At 35.8% G+C, this 13,893-nt stretch overlaps 1 protein-coding gene and 1 non-coding gene across 2 annotated transcripts; both read left to right on the forward strand.

Annotated features, from left to right (window-relative positions):
* The first annotated feature begins 604 nt into the window (after positions 1-604).
* On the forward strand, positions 605-12,956 carry LOC144044903 (ceramide synthase 2-like). The gene is made up of 11 exons (XM_077559602.1): positions 605-764; positions 2,408-2,578; positions 5,076-5,193; positions 7,938-8,056; positions 8,367-8,424; positions 8,515-8,565; positions 8,951-9,043; positions 9,123-9,251; positions 11,519-11,628; positions 11,725-11,878; positions 12,354-12,956. Exons 2-11 carry the CDS (start codon positions 2,412-2,414, stop codon positions 12,540-12,542), a joined length of 1,188 nt encoding a protein of 395 aa, XP_077415728.1. The 5' UTR covers positions 605-764; positions 2,408-2,411; the 3' UTR covers positions 12,543-12,956.
* Positions 12,957-13,566: 610 nt separating this feature from the next.
* trnan-guu (transfer RNA asparagine (anticodon GUU)) lies at positions 13,567-13,640 on the forward strand. The gene has a single exon. It is a non-coding gene; the product is annotated as a tRNA-Asn (tRNA).
* The last annotated feature ends 253 nt before the right edge of the window (positions 13,641-13,893 follow it).

Genomic DNA, 13,893 nt, shown 5'->3' on the forward strand with positions numbered 1-13,893 from the left:
CCCGCTATTGTTTGCTTTGGTCTTACTTCCTGACCCATGACAATTCAACCTGTACATAACTTTGGCAAGGCAAGAAACTTTATTTATATAGTATATTTTATACAAACACACACACACACACAGGAAAATCAATTTGCTTCCCGCGGCCCAAATCATAACACCTCGACGCGTTTAAAAATAGAACTGAAGCGATTCACATTAACATTACTAAAAGAACATACAATAACTATATTTTAGCTCATTTGCAACCAATGACTTAAGATTTAAGACTTAAGAATTAAGGCTATTCAATATCACTTTATAATTATCAATTTATCGTTTTATCGTAATTGAGCATCTCTTTCTTTCTACGGGTCACAGCGAGGAGACGAGCCACAGCAAACCGGAAGTAAAGTCACAGGCACAATTGCTGATTTTTCCGAACTTGATTTGCTTGAAATGGGCAACAGTGTACCATAAACATTTCTGACTTGTCATCACTTCGTCCACGCGGCCACTCATCTCGACATTTTAATTTGAAGATGACATCTCTCGCTTCCTGTTCTGGACGGTAACTTGACTCGTGGCCAGTGGGTGTCGCTGTTCACCGTGCGCGGGCGCGTGTGCGGGTGTGAACGCCTAGTTGTTAGGACTCCAAAAAGCATCACACACAAACACGTCCCCACAGTACACCGAGAGGAGGTGACTCTTCATGTGGATTTTCTACTTGTGCCGTCACAACTATTCGCGCCACTTGCTGCTTGGCATTTTGGGCAAATTTCACAGTAAGTTGAAGGAAAGTTTGCGCGTTTGAGCGTGGAAGTGATTTTGATCTGTGTTGCCTATTGTGCTTGTGTTATGAAGCAAAACGACGATGTACTACTTGGTTAGCTGGGATTGTTGAATTGCAAGCTTTTTAACGTCGTGTATTGTGCATGTATTTTTACTTATTGGTTTGATTTGTGTTTTTATGAATATTCTTTATATTTTAGACGCAACTAAATAAAATTGACAAAAATAAAAACATTTGAAGAATTTGTGAAAATATACAAATCCAAATGTGAAAAAAATGTGTAAAAAAAATTAGTACTATTATTTATACTACTAATAAATAATACACAATATTCAATCATAATCAATATTTGTATAATATTTCCAAGTGGGGTTTTACCTTTTGTTGATGACCTTGATATTTAAATTCAAATAGTCAATAATACAATATAAAAAAAAAATTACAACAATAATAATATATAACTTAATTAACTCATTCATTGCCATTGACGGCTATAGATGTAAAAAAAAAAAAAAAAAAAAATTTGAACTATTTCTATTAGTTTAACATTTTTTTCCCACTTTTGTTAACAAGAATCTGAAAACCTAGATTTTTTTAAAGCACATTTAAAACAGATATAACATTTGTAATTAATCATGAGTTAACGAGTGAAGTCATGCGATTAATTATGATTAAAAAAATAATAATCGCCTGACGCCCCTAATTTTTACTTACTTTTCTTTTTTTTTTAAAGAAGAAAAAAATATAAAAAATGAGGGGCTTGATTTCACCCCCGTAATTAATCGCATGACTTCACTAGTTAACTCACCATTAATCACAAATTTTATATCTAAATGTACAATATTTTTTTCTAGGTTTTCATACTCTTGTTAACAAAAGTGGGAAAAAATGCTAAACTAATAGAAATAGTTCAAATTAATTTTTGACATCTATAGCCGTCAATGGCAGTGAATGAGTTAATAGTCAAATTATATATATATTTACTTACAAAAATATGTATTGCATTGGAATGGTCTGGAACTTTCCCAGGTGTGGTTTTCGTTAATGAACAATGTAAAAAATATATATAAATAACTTGCATGGTTCCACTTTGTTTGCACAAGTGTCATGCTATTCATTCCGATGTCTATTTGAGTTATTTTCCCAGTTTTAGTGCTTTAATTGTCTCATTTTGTTTTTTTTGTGACTCGTACATGTGCGTAAATGCTTACTCTATGTGGAGTCATCGCTTCTTTATTGTGACAAATCAAATTCAAGCTCAAATCTAAAGAGCTTTTTGTATCCTGTCTCAGTGCTTCCCTACCTTTATTGAACATGGGCATTTCTTAAAAAAATGAAAAAAAAAACAAACTCTTTTTTGAATAATCTCACAGCACTACACTAAACAAAAAACGATCCCGTCTCAGTTTATTTACAAATGTTCTTCTGTACTCTGCGTGAACTCCAAACAGAAAGCGAGATCAATCTGTTGTATGAATGGCAACAGATAGACACACTGATAGCATTTTATTGTTCTGCCTGTCACTCTACGTCACCGGCAAAGATAGCCGGACAAAGATACATTATTGGCAGTAAACAGACAATTCCTCCGCGGTTTGGAAGTCACGCTAACATCAATCAAATCTCCACCCGCAGTCAAATGGAGCTGCTGCCTAATGTATGGGCCGAGCACTACTGGCTTCCTCCAGGTGTGACCTGGGAGGACATGGACCGGCTGGCCCACTCGGAGCGCCCGCTGCCCCAACACCTTCTCATGGCGTTGCCCCTCGCTTTGATCTTCGTGGGCCTGCGTTACATGTTTGAGAGGTACGAGGAAAAAAAAAACAACGTTTTGTTTGTGTATAAAATACCGAATACTACGGCTTTCCATCCAGCACGTTTGCCCTTTGTTGACCTTGTTGCCATCTTAACAGGTCGGCTCACTAAACTGAGCCGCTTTTGACAATGGCTGTAAACAAATGTCAAAGCAGAAGGTAAACCATTGCTTACATTCCGTTTGCCTGAGGTTATCGCACGGCAAATATTTGTCTACGAAGCTCACACGCCATTTCCTGATTGGGATCAAGTGCTGAGCTGATGTTAAGGTTAGGAGGATGAGCTGCGGGGCGAGGAGCAGGTGTGTCGTTATCACCAGGGGAGAAAATCTTAGGAGACCGGAACAAGAGAGGCTTTGTGCCGTCTGAATGGATTCGCTGTGTATAAATATTTTTTCTATGAAATCCTGCTTGCTTGTCATATGAGTTAGTCCAACCATGTGGTGTGCTATGTATTACATTTGCAATTAGAATACGGTTTTGTAGGGGTGGAAATCTTTGAATGTCTCACGATTGGATTCCGATTTTTGGGCCTGCGATTCGATTCAGAATCGATTTTTAATTCAAAATGATTTGATTGACAATCATTTTTGCTTCAATCTTTAGATGTGCAAGAAATTGTAATGATCTACTCCAGTCTGACTCGCTAATGCTAATTAGCGCGCTACTCGCGGCTCTTTTATCACTCAAAACAATGGCTCCACGCTGCAAAAAAAAATTATATATATATATATATATATATATATATATATATTAATTAAAATTATAACTTTTGTGCTTGTGGGTATTTTTTTTTCCTTTTCAATGTGGCCCAAATACTCGAATAGTAGTTTTACTAAAATAAAAAATAAAAAGGCGAAGTAATAATTAATTCATACAAATTCTGGTGTTGGTATTTTAGCCTAATTATTAGGGGTGGCAATCTTTGAATGTCTCACGATTCGATTCCGATTTTTGGGCCTGCGATTCGATTCAGAATCGATTTTCGATTGGGAACGATTTTTTTTTTATTAAAAATGATTTGATTGACAATGATTTTTGCTTCAATCTATAGATGTGCAAGGAATTGTAATGATCTACTCCTGTCTGTACTCATGGCACTTTAATCACTCAAAAGAACGTCTCCACACTGCAAAAAAACAACTTTTATTGGAATAACTTGATTGTGACTTTTTCCTTCTACTCTCTAATGTGGCTACAACTTAACAGTGTATTAGACCGCGTGGAACCACACTGCCCCTCGGTGGCCAAATCGGGTACAACATGAACAGCGCTCCAAATAAAGGCACACACAGACAAAGGCAAGACAGTATAAAATAATTTAAATAAAATCCATTTTGGGACATTTACAATCGATTCTGAATCGTACTAAATGAGAATCGCAATTCTTATGAGAATCGATTTTTTTGGCACACCCCTAATGTTTTGTTTATTTATTTATTTTACACAGAACGTTATAGTCAGGCAATGACTATTGATTGGTGAGTCGAAAATCTTCTGTAAAATGGACCGTCAGACAAGATTAGCTACTAGCCGACTTAAAAGGGCGAGTCAAGTCAAAAAATTCCTTGCAATATGTCCTATGCGATGCTAAACATGTTTGCGAAATAGGATTTTCTGAACTGAAAAAAAAAAAATCCACCTGTGTTTATTCATCTCAGGGGGGCGGCCATTTTGCATTGTACTGCCACTTGCTGTCGACCGAAAATGACATCACATGTCACATGACCAAGTTCAGAAAAAAAGATAAACCGTGATTGGTCATCACCTGAGCCCTGAGCAACTGTAATGTCATTTTCAGTGCACGACAAGTGGCAAAATGGCCGTCCTCTGAGATAGATAAAAAAAGGTCGATTTTGCTGTCATATTCCACAAACGCAATATTAACGAGAATGCTGTGTTTAGTGGGGGCGCATATAGCATAATATTATAAAGAACATTTTTTGGCTTGATTCCCCCGTTTCGTAGCAAAATCCACCTGTTTTTAATCCATCTCCGGGGGCGGCCATTTTGCCACTTGCTGTCGACCGAAAATGACATCACAGTGCCTGAGGGCTCTGCTTGTGAATGTCACATGACTAAACCCAGCAAACAGGTGCGCCGTGATCAGCCGTTACCTGAAACCCTTAGGCCGTGTGTGACAATTTCAGTTGACAGCAGGTGGCAAAATGGCCGCCCCCAGGCTGTGATGGATACAAACTGGTGGATTTGTCTGCTTAATTCATATTAAGGCATGAGAATATTATTTACACAGCAAAAAAAAGTGACAGAAGATACATAATAAGTTAAGAACCCCTTGACCAGTCGACTAATCCGTTCAACCCCTGCTCGATAGAAATGCTCCTCTGACCGCGTCAATCAAACATTTGAGTTGCTAAATGTTTGCCTGTAAGCGCCATTTTCCCAAACACAACAGTTTGACTCTCCCACACTCTTATGTTGTGTTATCACATCAAGTGTGACTCGTCTTTTGTTTTCTTTGCCCGCAGGTTCTGTGCCCCGCCCATCGGCAGATGTTTGGGGGTTAGGAACAGGTTGCAAGTGACCGCGGACCCCGCTCCGGAGCTGGAGTCGTTTTACACGCAACAAAGCGCGCGCCCAACACAGGTTCGACTCTCTATAAACCCTTTCATACATTTTTGATTGTCTCTCTGATGTTCCCACTTTTGGAAACGTGAGAAACACAACCTGGAAAAAAAATCTCAGTGTTCAGTAGCTCAGTGGAAGACCTTAAAAAAAATACTTATAGCGCTGCGTGTACCTTGGTTAAACAACAATTATGAATACACAAGAGAAAATTAAACATTTCACTTTACTCATTCACTGCCATTGACGGCTATAGACGTCAAAAAATATTTGTAACTATTTCTATTAGTTTAACATTTTCCCCCACTTTTGTTAACAAGAGTAAGAAAAACTAGAATTGTTTTTATTGTATAAGAACAGAGATAAAATTTGTGATTAATCGTGAGTTAACTAGTGAAGTCATGCGATTAATTACGATTACATTTTTTAATCGCCTGATGCCCTTCATTTTTAATAATCTTTTCTTTTTCTATGAAAAGATGAAAAATTGGGGGCGTCAGGCGATTCAAATTAAATTAATCGCGTATATTTTATATTAATTTTAACTATTTCTATAAGATAAACATTTCCCCCACTTTTGTTAACAAGAGTAAGAAAAACTAGATTTGTTTTTATTGTATAAGAACAGAGATCAAATTTGTGATTAATCGTGAGTTAACTAGTGAAGTCATGCGATTAATTACAATTACATTTTTTAATCGCCTGACGCCCTTCATTTTTAATAATCTTTTCTTTTTCTATGAAAAGATGAAAAATTGGGGGCGTCAGGCGATTCAAATTAAATTAATCGTGTATATTTTATATTAATTTTAACTATTTCTATAAGATAAACATTTCCCCCACTTTTATTAACAAGAGTAAGAAAAACTAGATTTGTTTTTATTGTATGAGAACAGAGATAAAATTTGTGATTAATCGTGAGTTAATTAGTGAAGTAAGGCGATTAATTATGATTAAAAATGTAATCGTCTGACGCCCCTAATTTTTAATCTTTTCATTATAAAAAGAAAAGATTATTAAAAAAATAAGGGCGTCATCATAATTAATCGCATGACTTCACTAACTCACGATTAATCACAAATGTTATATCTGTTCTAAATGTACAATCATTTTTTTCTAGGTTTTCATACTCTTGTTAACAAAAGTGGAAAAATGTTAAACTAATAGAAATAGTTAAAATAAATGTGTGACCTTTATAGCAATGGCAGTGAATGAGTTAATTATAAACAACCTCAAACATGAGGAAGTGAGATTTTAGGCTGAGAATGAAGTGACATCAGAACCACAGTGGAGATTTTGCCGGCTAATACAGCGTATCTGGGTAAGCCTGGTTTGTTAAAAATGGATTCGTAATGACTGTATCAGGCTGTCAGCAAAAGTGTGCAGTCATTTTCGCCTATTAAACTGCCTTTGAAAAGTAGTCTGATGGCTACTCGCTTAGCGGCTAGCTGCTAGCCACTAGCCGCTAGCCACTAGCCGTTAGCGCAGGGAACAGGCACCACATTCTGCAATGTCTGTGTAAGTAATTCGTTTTTTTTTTTGTTTAGCATCCTTAATTAGCAATTGAACATGATTTCAGGATGTTATGGTGGCAACGGTTTGTGATGGGCAATTTAAATTTAAACTGAGCTCAGACTACAACTTCCAGTCAGGAAGACGAGGCCAGTCAGCCGCCATATCACACGTGACACGCGCTGTCACGGGTAACTTCAAAATAAAAGCGTAACTCTGTGTATCACTGTATTTGGAAATATTTTTATTTTAATGTTGGCCATGGCACCACATTATCGTTTTTGTGTAGCATTGCTACAGCTAGCTTGACTGTCTTCCTGACCATGCACACCAAATAAATGAGTACCAGAGGCAGAAAAAATTATCGGAGTACGTGAATTACTCAAGGACTCGTTTCATCCGTTATTATTGTCATTATGCACTCTTAAACCTGCTGTGTAAAATGTAACCCAAACTGGGTGAAATCGCTAACCCAGCGCTGGGTCCAAAAGGAAACAAGCCAGTGCTACCAAAAAAATGGGTTTCTTCTAGAATGTCAGTATAAGGTGTGGTGATGATGCTAATGCTAAATGATGCTAATTTTAAAATTTACATCAACCTGTGACCAGCTTCAGCTCTACAGCCCGCCCAAATCCAATCCTCAGCACAATTTTTAAAATAAAAAATAATGAACCCAACCTTGGATAATAGTAACCCAATCTGCTCTAAATCTGCAGCTTCCCAGTGAGTTGGTTAGGAAACAAAGCAACCATTTTAACTCATTTACTGCCATTGACCTTTATAAACGTCAAAAAAATCATTTTAACTATTTCTATTAGTTAAAAAAAAAAATCTACTTTTGTTAACAAGAGTATGAAAACCTAGACTTTTTACTGTACATTTAGAATAGATACAAAATTTGTGATTAATCGTTGAGAGTAATTACGATTTAAAAAATGTAATCGCCTGACGCCACTAATTTTTAACAATCGTCTAGTCAGGCGATTCAATTTTTAAATCGTAATTAATCGCATGACTCACGATTAATCACACATTTTATCAGTTCTAAATGTACAATTTTTTTAATAGGTTTTCATACTCTTGTTAACAAAAGTGGGGTAAAAATTAATAGAAATAGTTCAAATGAATTTTTGACGTTTATAGCCGTCAATGGCAGCGAATTAGTTACTATTATATGTTTTATATTCATATTATTTTGTGATGCAATGGTGCGTTAAATAACACACTGACCTTCCCCTGTGCGCTAATTCCAGAGTGACATCATTCATTTAATGTCGCTGTGTGGCAAAAGCCAGCGGCAAATCGAGACCTGGTTCCGACTGCGCCGCCACCAGGACAAGCCGTGTCAAACCAAAAAGTTTGGAGAGGCGACGTAAGTAAGCCTTCTCCGTTTACCAATCAAGTTCGAATTACAAGTTGAATTCATTCTGTGCCCATGCTCATAACTCAAAACACTCATTTCTCAAATCCTCTTTCTCTTGTTCACCATCTGCTGCTTTTTGTCAAATTTGGTGTTGCCCAAAAAAAAAGAAAAAAAGAGTGTTTGCTAGTATCTTGAAAAATTTGGATAACCAGTGAGTCAAGGTACCACTGTATGTTATTTTATCTGAAAAATAAATTTCTTTATGTTTTTATAATCACCTTTTGAGCTACAGAAATATCTGCTTTGTTTATTGTCACAGCTGGAGGTTCTTTTTCTACCTCACAGCCTTTGTGGGCGGGCTGGCCTGTTTGATTGATGTAAGTTGTTCACGTTTTTTCATAACATATGGCAAAATAAAAATAATTCCCTCAATTGCCACTTTTTGTTCTCCTGTGGTTCCTCGATAGACCCCCTGGTTCTGGGACCTCAGGGAATGCTGGAGGCAATATCCGGTTCAGGTGGGTGGGCACATGACAAGCCACTGATAACATAATCATTTTTATTTATTTATTTATTTGCAATTCAAGTTATTTCAAATTCTTTAAGTTTTGTTCTGACCAACCAATCAGAGGACGGAAAAAAATTGACGTCAACTCTGATTGGTTAAAAAAAAACAGTAGTTGCGATGGGCAGATTACATTGACATAGCAACAGTAAGAAACTGAAATCTGATTGGACAAAAAAAAATCTTAACATCAATAATCGCCCCCCCAAAAAATGTTGGGAATAAATGTATACTTTATTTAGGTTGTAAATTGTGTTTAGGCTAGCAATTCAAATTCTACTTCCATGTGCTGTATTTTTTTTATAATACGTCACGTTATGTCATTGAATGTTCCACAGCCCATGCAAAGTCGTCATTACTGGTACTACATGCTGGAGCTTGGCTTTTATGGCTCCTTGCTGCTCCGGATCTCCGTTGACATCAAGAGGAAGGTGAGACCCTCAATATTTTATAGCCATTTTGTTCCATACATGATTAGGTCTCTTTTGTGAAATCTACTTTATTGGTTAGGATTTCAAGGAACAAGTGATCCATCATTTGGCCACCATCTTCCTGCTCAGTTTCTCGTATTGTGCCAACTACATTCGCGTTGGCACTTTGGTCATGATCCTGCACGACTCCGCTGATATCCTGCTAGAGGTCATGCAAACTTCTTTTTTTTTCTGCTAAGCTACTTTTGTGGAGAATCAGTATTTTTATGACCACATTTATGCTACTTCTTTACTCAACTGTAGATGTTTAACTCATTCACTGCCATTGACGGCTATAAACGTCAAAAATTCATTTGAACTGTTTCTATTGGTTTAACATTTTTTCTGCTTTTGTTAACAAGAGTATGAAAACCTAGATTTTTTTTAATTGTACATTTAGAACAGATATAAAATTTGTGAGTAATCGTGATATAACTAGTGTAGTCGTGCAATTAAGTACGATTAAAATTTTAATCGGCTGACACCCCGAATTTTTTATAATCTTTTCTTTTTTTATTCATTCACTGCCATTGACGGCTATAAACGTCAAAAATTCATTTTGACTATTTTTATTAGTTAAACATTTTTTTCCACTTTTGTTAACAAGAGTATGAAAGCCTAGATTTTTTTATTGTACATTTAGAACAGATATAAAATTTGTGAGTAATCGTGATATAACTAGTGTAGTCGTGCAATTAAGTACGATTAAAATTTTAATCGGCTGACACCCCGAATTTTTTATAATCTTTTCTTTTTTTATTCATTCACTGCCATTGACGGCTATAAACGTCAAAAATTCATTTTGACTATTTTTATTAGTTAAACATTTTTTTCCACTTTTGTTAACAAGAGTATGAAAGCCTTGAATTTTTTTATTGTACATTTAGAACAGATAGAAAATTTTTGACTAATCGTGAGTTCATGCGATTAATTACAATTAAAAATTTTAATTGCCTGTCGCCCCTAATTTTTAATAATCTTTTTTTAATGAGTTCATGGCAGTGAATGGATTAATATTCAACAGTGTTACCAGGAAATTACAATTTATTTCAATTCCAAACAGCTATCAGGTGTAAAAAAATATATATATAAAAATTGAATTAAATAATTTTTTTATATATTATACGTATAGTACTGTACTGGGTAATCCTCTCTCAGATTCTCAGTAATATTTGTCATTCTTCACAGAGGATTAAAAATATATGCCTGTGAGGTTTGTTATTGACTGTCTCCGCTTGTGTTAGTAACAACTCTGCAACACAGATGCTAATTGTTAGCTTGTTTGCCTATAAGTGCGTTGAGCCACCTGCTACCATACTGCACTCTTATCTCAAGTTAATATATACTCGCAAATCAAAGTCCAAAATCAACTGACGACTACATGCCACAAAGTATAATCCCCCAAAAGTTTAATATCATTTTCAAATCATCTTATAACATTAACTCATTCACTGCCATTGACGGCTATAGACGTCAAAAATTCATTTGAACTATTTCTATTAGTTAAAAAAAAAAAGTGTGAAAACCTAGATTTTTTTTATTGTACATTTAGAACAGATTTAAAATTTGTGATTAATCGTGAGTTAACTAGTCAAGTCATGCGATTAATTACAATTTTAAAAAATGTATCGCCTAACGCCCCTAATTTTTAATGATCTTTTCTTTTCTTTTTTTAAATCGCGTCAATTTTTCAATTGTAATTAATCACATGAATTCAATAATTAACTCACGATTAATCACACATTTTATATCTGTTCTAAATGTACAATGAATAATATTTTTTTTAGGTTTTCATACTCTTATTAACTAAAATGGGAAGTGTCAAATTAATAGAAATATTTCAAATGAATTTTCGACGTCTATAGCCGTCAATGGCAGTGAATGAAAACATGTTACTCATTTGATTGTTGTTTTTAAGTGCGCCAAAAGTGCACATGTACATTCACATGGGGTAAACTCTCCAGAATTTGCACTAAAAACCTAAACTTAGTTCCTCCCCCAACTTACAAAGATCTTGAACAGTAACTGTAGATCATGTCTATCGTGTCAACATACTTTCTTGACGCCAATGACTACTTTCCTATCGGGCTTCAGCACCATCTTATGGTATCCTAGGACATTACAGAAGAGCACAGAAATATGCATTATGCAAATAGGTGAGTTTTTCAGAGAATAGTTGCAGACACAGTCCACCAAATAAATAAATATGGTGAATTTGTTAATAGCAAACCACAAATAGTAACTTACACGTGTTAAAAGTCCAAGAAATTAGAGGCTACACTTAAAGGGAAGCGTTTATTCTATATTTACGGTACAGTATATATAAGTGACAGGTGGCTAATCGGGTCATGGCATCCATTAGAGGAAAAACAGTATTTCCTTTGTTTGACCTTGTCTAGAACACAATAATAATCTTGTGCCTCTCGATGTCTGCAGTCTGCCAAGATGTTTAACTACGGCTCTGGCTGGAGGAAAGTCTGTGATGTCCTCTTTGTGGTTTTTGCTTCAGTTTTCTTTTTGACTCGGCTGGTGATTTTTCCTAGCAAGTAAATCCGTTTTTATTCTATTTCTTTCTCTCGGACATACGTAAATACTACCTCACACGTGAAAAACCTAACTTGTGTTCTGTGGTCATTTTCCAGGATCATCCACACAACCCTTGTACTATCCATGGAGACTTTCGAACCCTTTGCCGGCTACTACTTTTTCAACATCCTCTTAATGGTACTGCAAGGTCTACATGTATTTTGGGCTGCTTTAATCTTAAGGATGGTCGGGAAGTTCTTGACAGGAACGGTGAGACTCATCTCTGCATTTTTTTAAATCTTTATACTGATTACAAGTGTTATATTTTTTTCAGTGGTGATTGAAGGACAAATTTCCATTTCGCAAACTGAGCCTTTGTTGCAACGGTGGAATGTTAATGTTAATAACTAACCACTGGCAAGCTATTTCCCTCCCCCATTTGTTTTTCTAATAAAATTGAGAACATTAGCTTTGTTCCATTTTGAAATATTGTTTGATATTTACATTCCTAGGCTTCAGTCGGAAATTAATGAAGCGTAGCATCTAAAACAAAAATGTCATTTCAGGAATGCAAATAACTTTAGTTTACCATCTTAATCAAAAACGAATGTGCTTTTCTATTTTTTTCCCCTTTTTAAACAGTGAGAATGAATAGCATTATATTACTTCTACTAAAGCTTTTCAGACAAACCTGCACAGAATATATATCCAAAATATCATGCATGTTGTCATCTTCTGCCCTCAGATAGAAAAAGATGAACGCAGCGACGAAGACAGTGAGCTGGAAGAAGATAAAGAAGAAGGAGATTATTGTCCAACGGGAAGTAAAGACACCCAAAACTACAAACTCCTCACCTTGAGTAACAATTGTGTCCTTAATAATTTCACCAACCACAGAGCTTCAGTTGCTGACAGAATGCGTAAAGCTCAATAGACATTTTAAATTATTCATTAGGTTTATTTTATTGTATTTTTTTTTATCTATAAAGCCAGGCCAACCTTAGAACAATCAACAATCCAGAAATAGCATAGCATTTGGTGTTATACATTAAAAATGTATATTATTGTTTAATTCATAGCAGCCTTCTTTCGTTTGTTTTCTAAAATTTTAAAAATATTTTTAGACCAATGTTGCTGTATGAACTGGCTATAACAAATACGCCATTGAAAGGCAGAACAATTAAATACTTTTCCACTAGATGGAAAAAAACGTACAAATGAATCTGTTGCCATTCATACTACTGAATAATCTTTGAGTACAACTAAACATGTTTGTTTAGAGGTGTTCCGTGACATTTTTGTAATGAAAAATGTGTGTTTTGGCTCAATAAAGGTTGGGAAACACTGATGTACACTTTTAAACTGAGGTTTGTTTAATACAGCCAGTCGACCAAGACAAGCACGGCAATAAAGGTAAGGATTTTTAAAAATGGTTATTTTTATTTATGTCGTTTAAGAGTTTGTCATCCAAACTAGCCTACTTCGTTAGCATAGGGGCTGGGAGTGACGGATTTACGTACAAAATCGGTGTTACGTCGATGTCGTAGGAACGGACCTGTTTGAACATGCTCATACGTAAAGAATTATTCCCGAGGTGTCTATTATATTTATGACGCAGCATCCTAAGAAGTGGTTTTATTATTGTAATTTTGATTTTACTAACGCGGCAGTAGACTCCTAGTAGCTATACGTACAACGGGGTTAGAATCACTCGTTAAAAAACGTTTTTGCTTTTAAAATAATCTTATTCACTGCCAGTCCCGGATCTTTGAGAACTAGGCAGTTCATTCGTCTACGTTAATGTTCTAAGGCTAAAGCTAACATTAGCTGTGTTTCGGTCCACTTAGCATTATTTCGTTTTATTTTTTATTTAATTTTTTACTTAATTGTATGTCATATTGGCAAAGCTTGTGCAATACATAGATAAATAGTGATACTATTATCCAATGGACAACACCGTCTCTGTGGCGCAATCGGTTAGCGCGTTCGGCTGTTAACCGAAAGGTTGGTGGTTCGAGCCCACCCAGGGACGCTTAGATTTTTTTTTTTTACTCTTTTCTCGTCATTGGACAGTGACGTCAGTACAATATGTCATAGGAAAGGCTTCTTTAACCCACCAGAGAACACTAAATAGCTGCTGATGGCTTATTTACCTGTGCGGTGACTCGGGACATTTTGAAACAGCTCACGTTGCGCTGACACTTTTGTGGATTAACATCACAATTGTACATTCCGTTTTTGCACCAGCAGAGCTGCGTGAGGAAATGTGTTTATCTCACACGGAG

The sequence above is a fragment of the Vanacampus margaritifer genome, chromosome 2 (assembly GCF_051991255.1).
Source record: "Vanacampus margaritifer isolate UIUO_Vmar chromosome 2, RoL_Vmar_1.0, whole genome shotgun sequence".
Classification (NCBI taxonomy): Eukaryota; Metazoa; Chordata; class Actinopteri; order Syngnathiformes; family Syngnathidae; genus Vanacampus; species Vanacampus margaritifer.

Bases quoted from the DNA above. Each gene is read 5' to 3' on its own strand.
- LOC144044903 (XM_077559602.1), top strand. From the start codon at position 2,412: ATGGAGCTGCTGCCTAATGTATGGGCCGAGCACTACTGGCTTCCTCCA. The intron at 2,579-5,075 runs GTACGAGGAAAA...CTTTGCCCGCAG, and splicing joins CTGCGTTACATGTTTGAGAG to GTTCTGTGCCCCGCCCATCG. The intron at 8,566-8,950 runs GTGGGTGGGCAC...AATGTTCCACAG, and splicing joins GGAGGCAATATCCGGTTCAG to CCCATGCAAAGTCGTCATTA.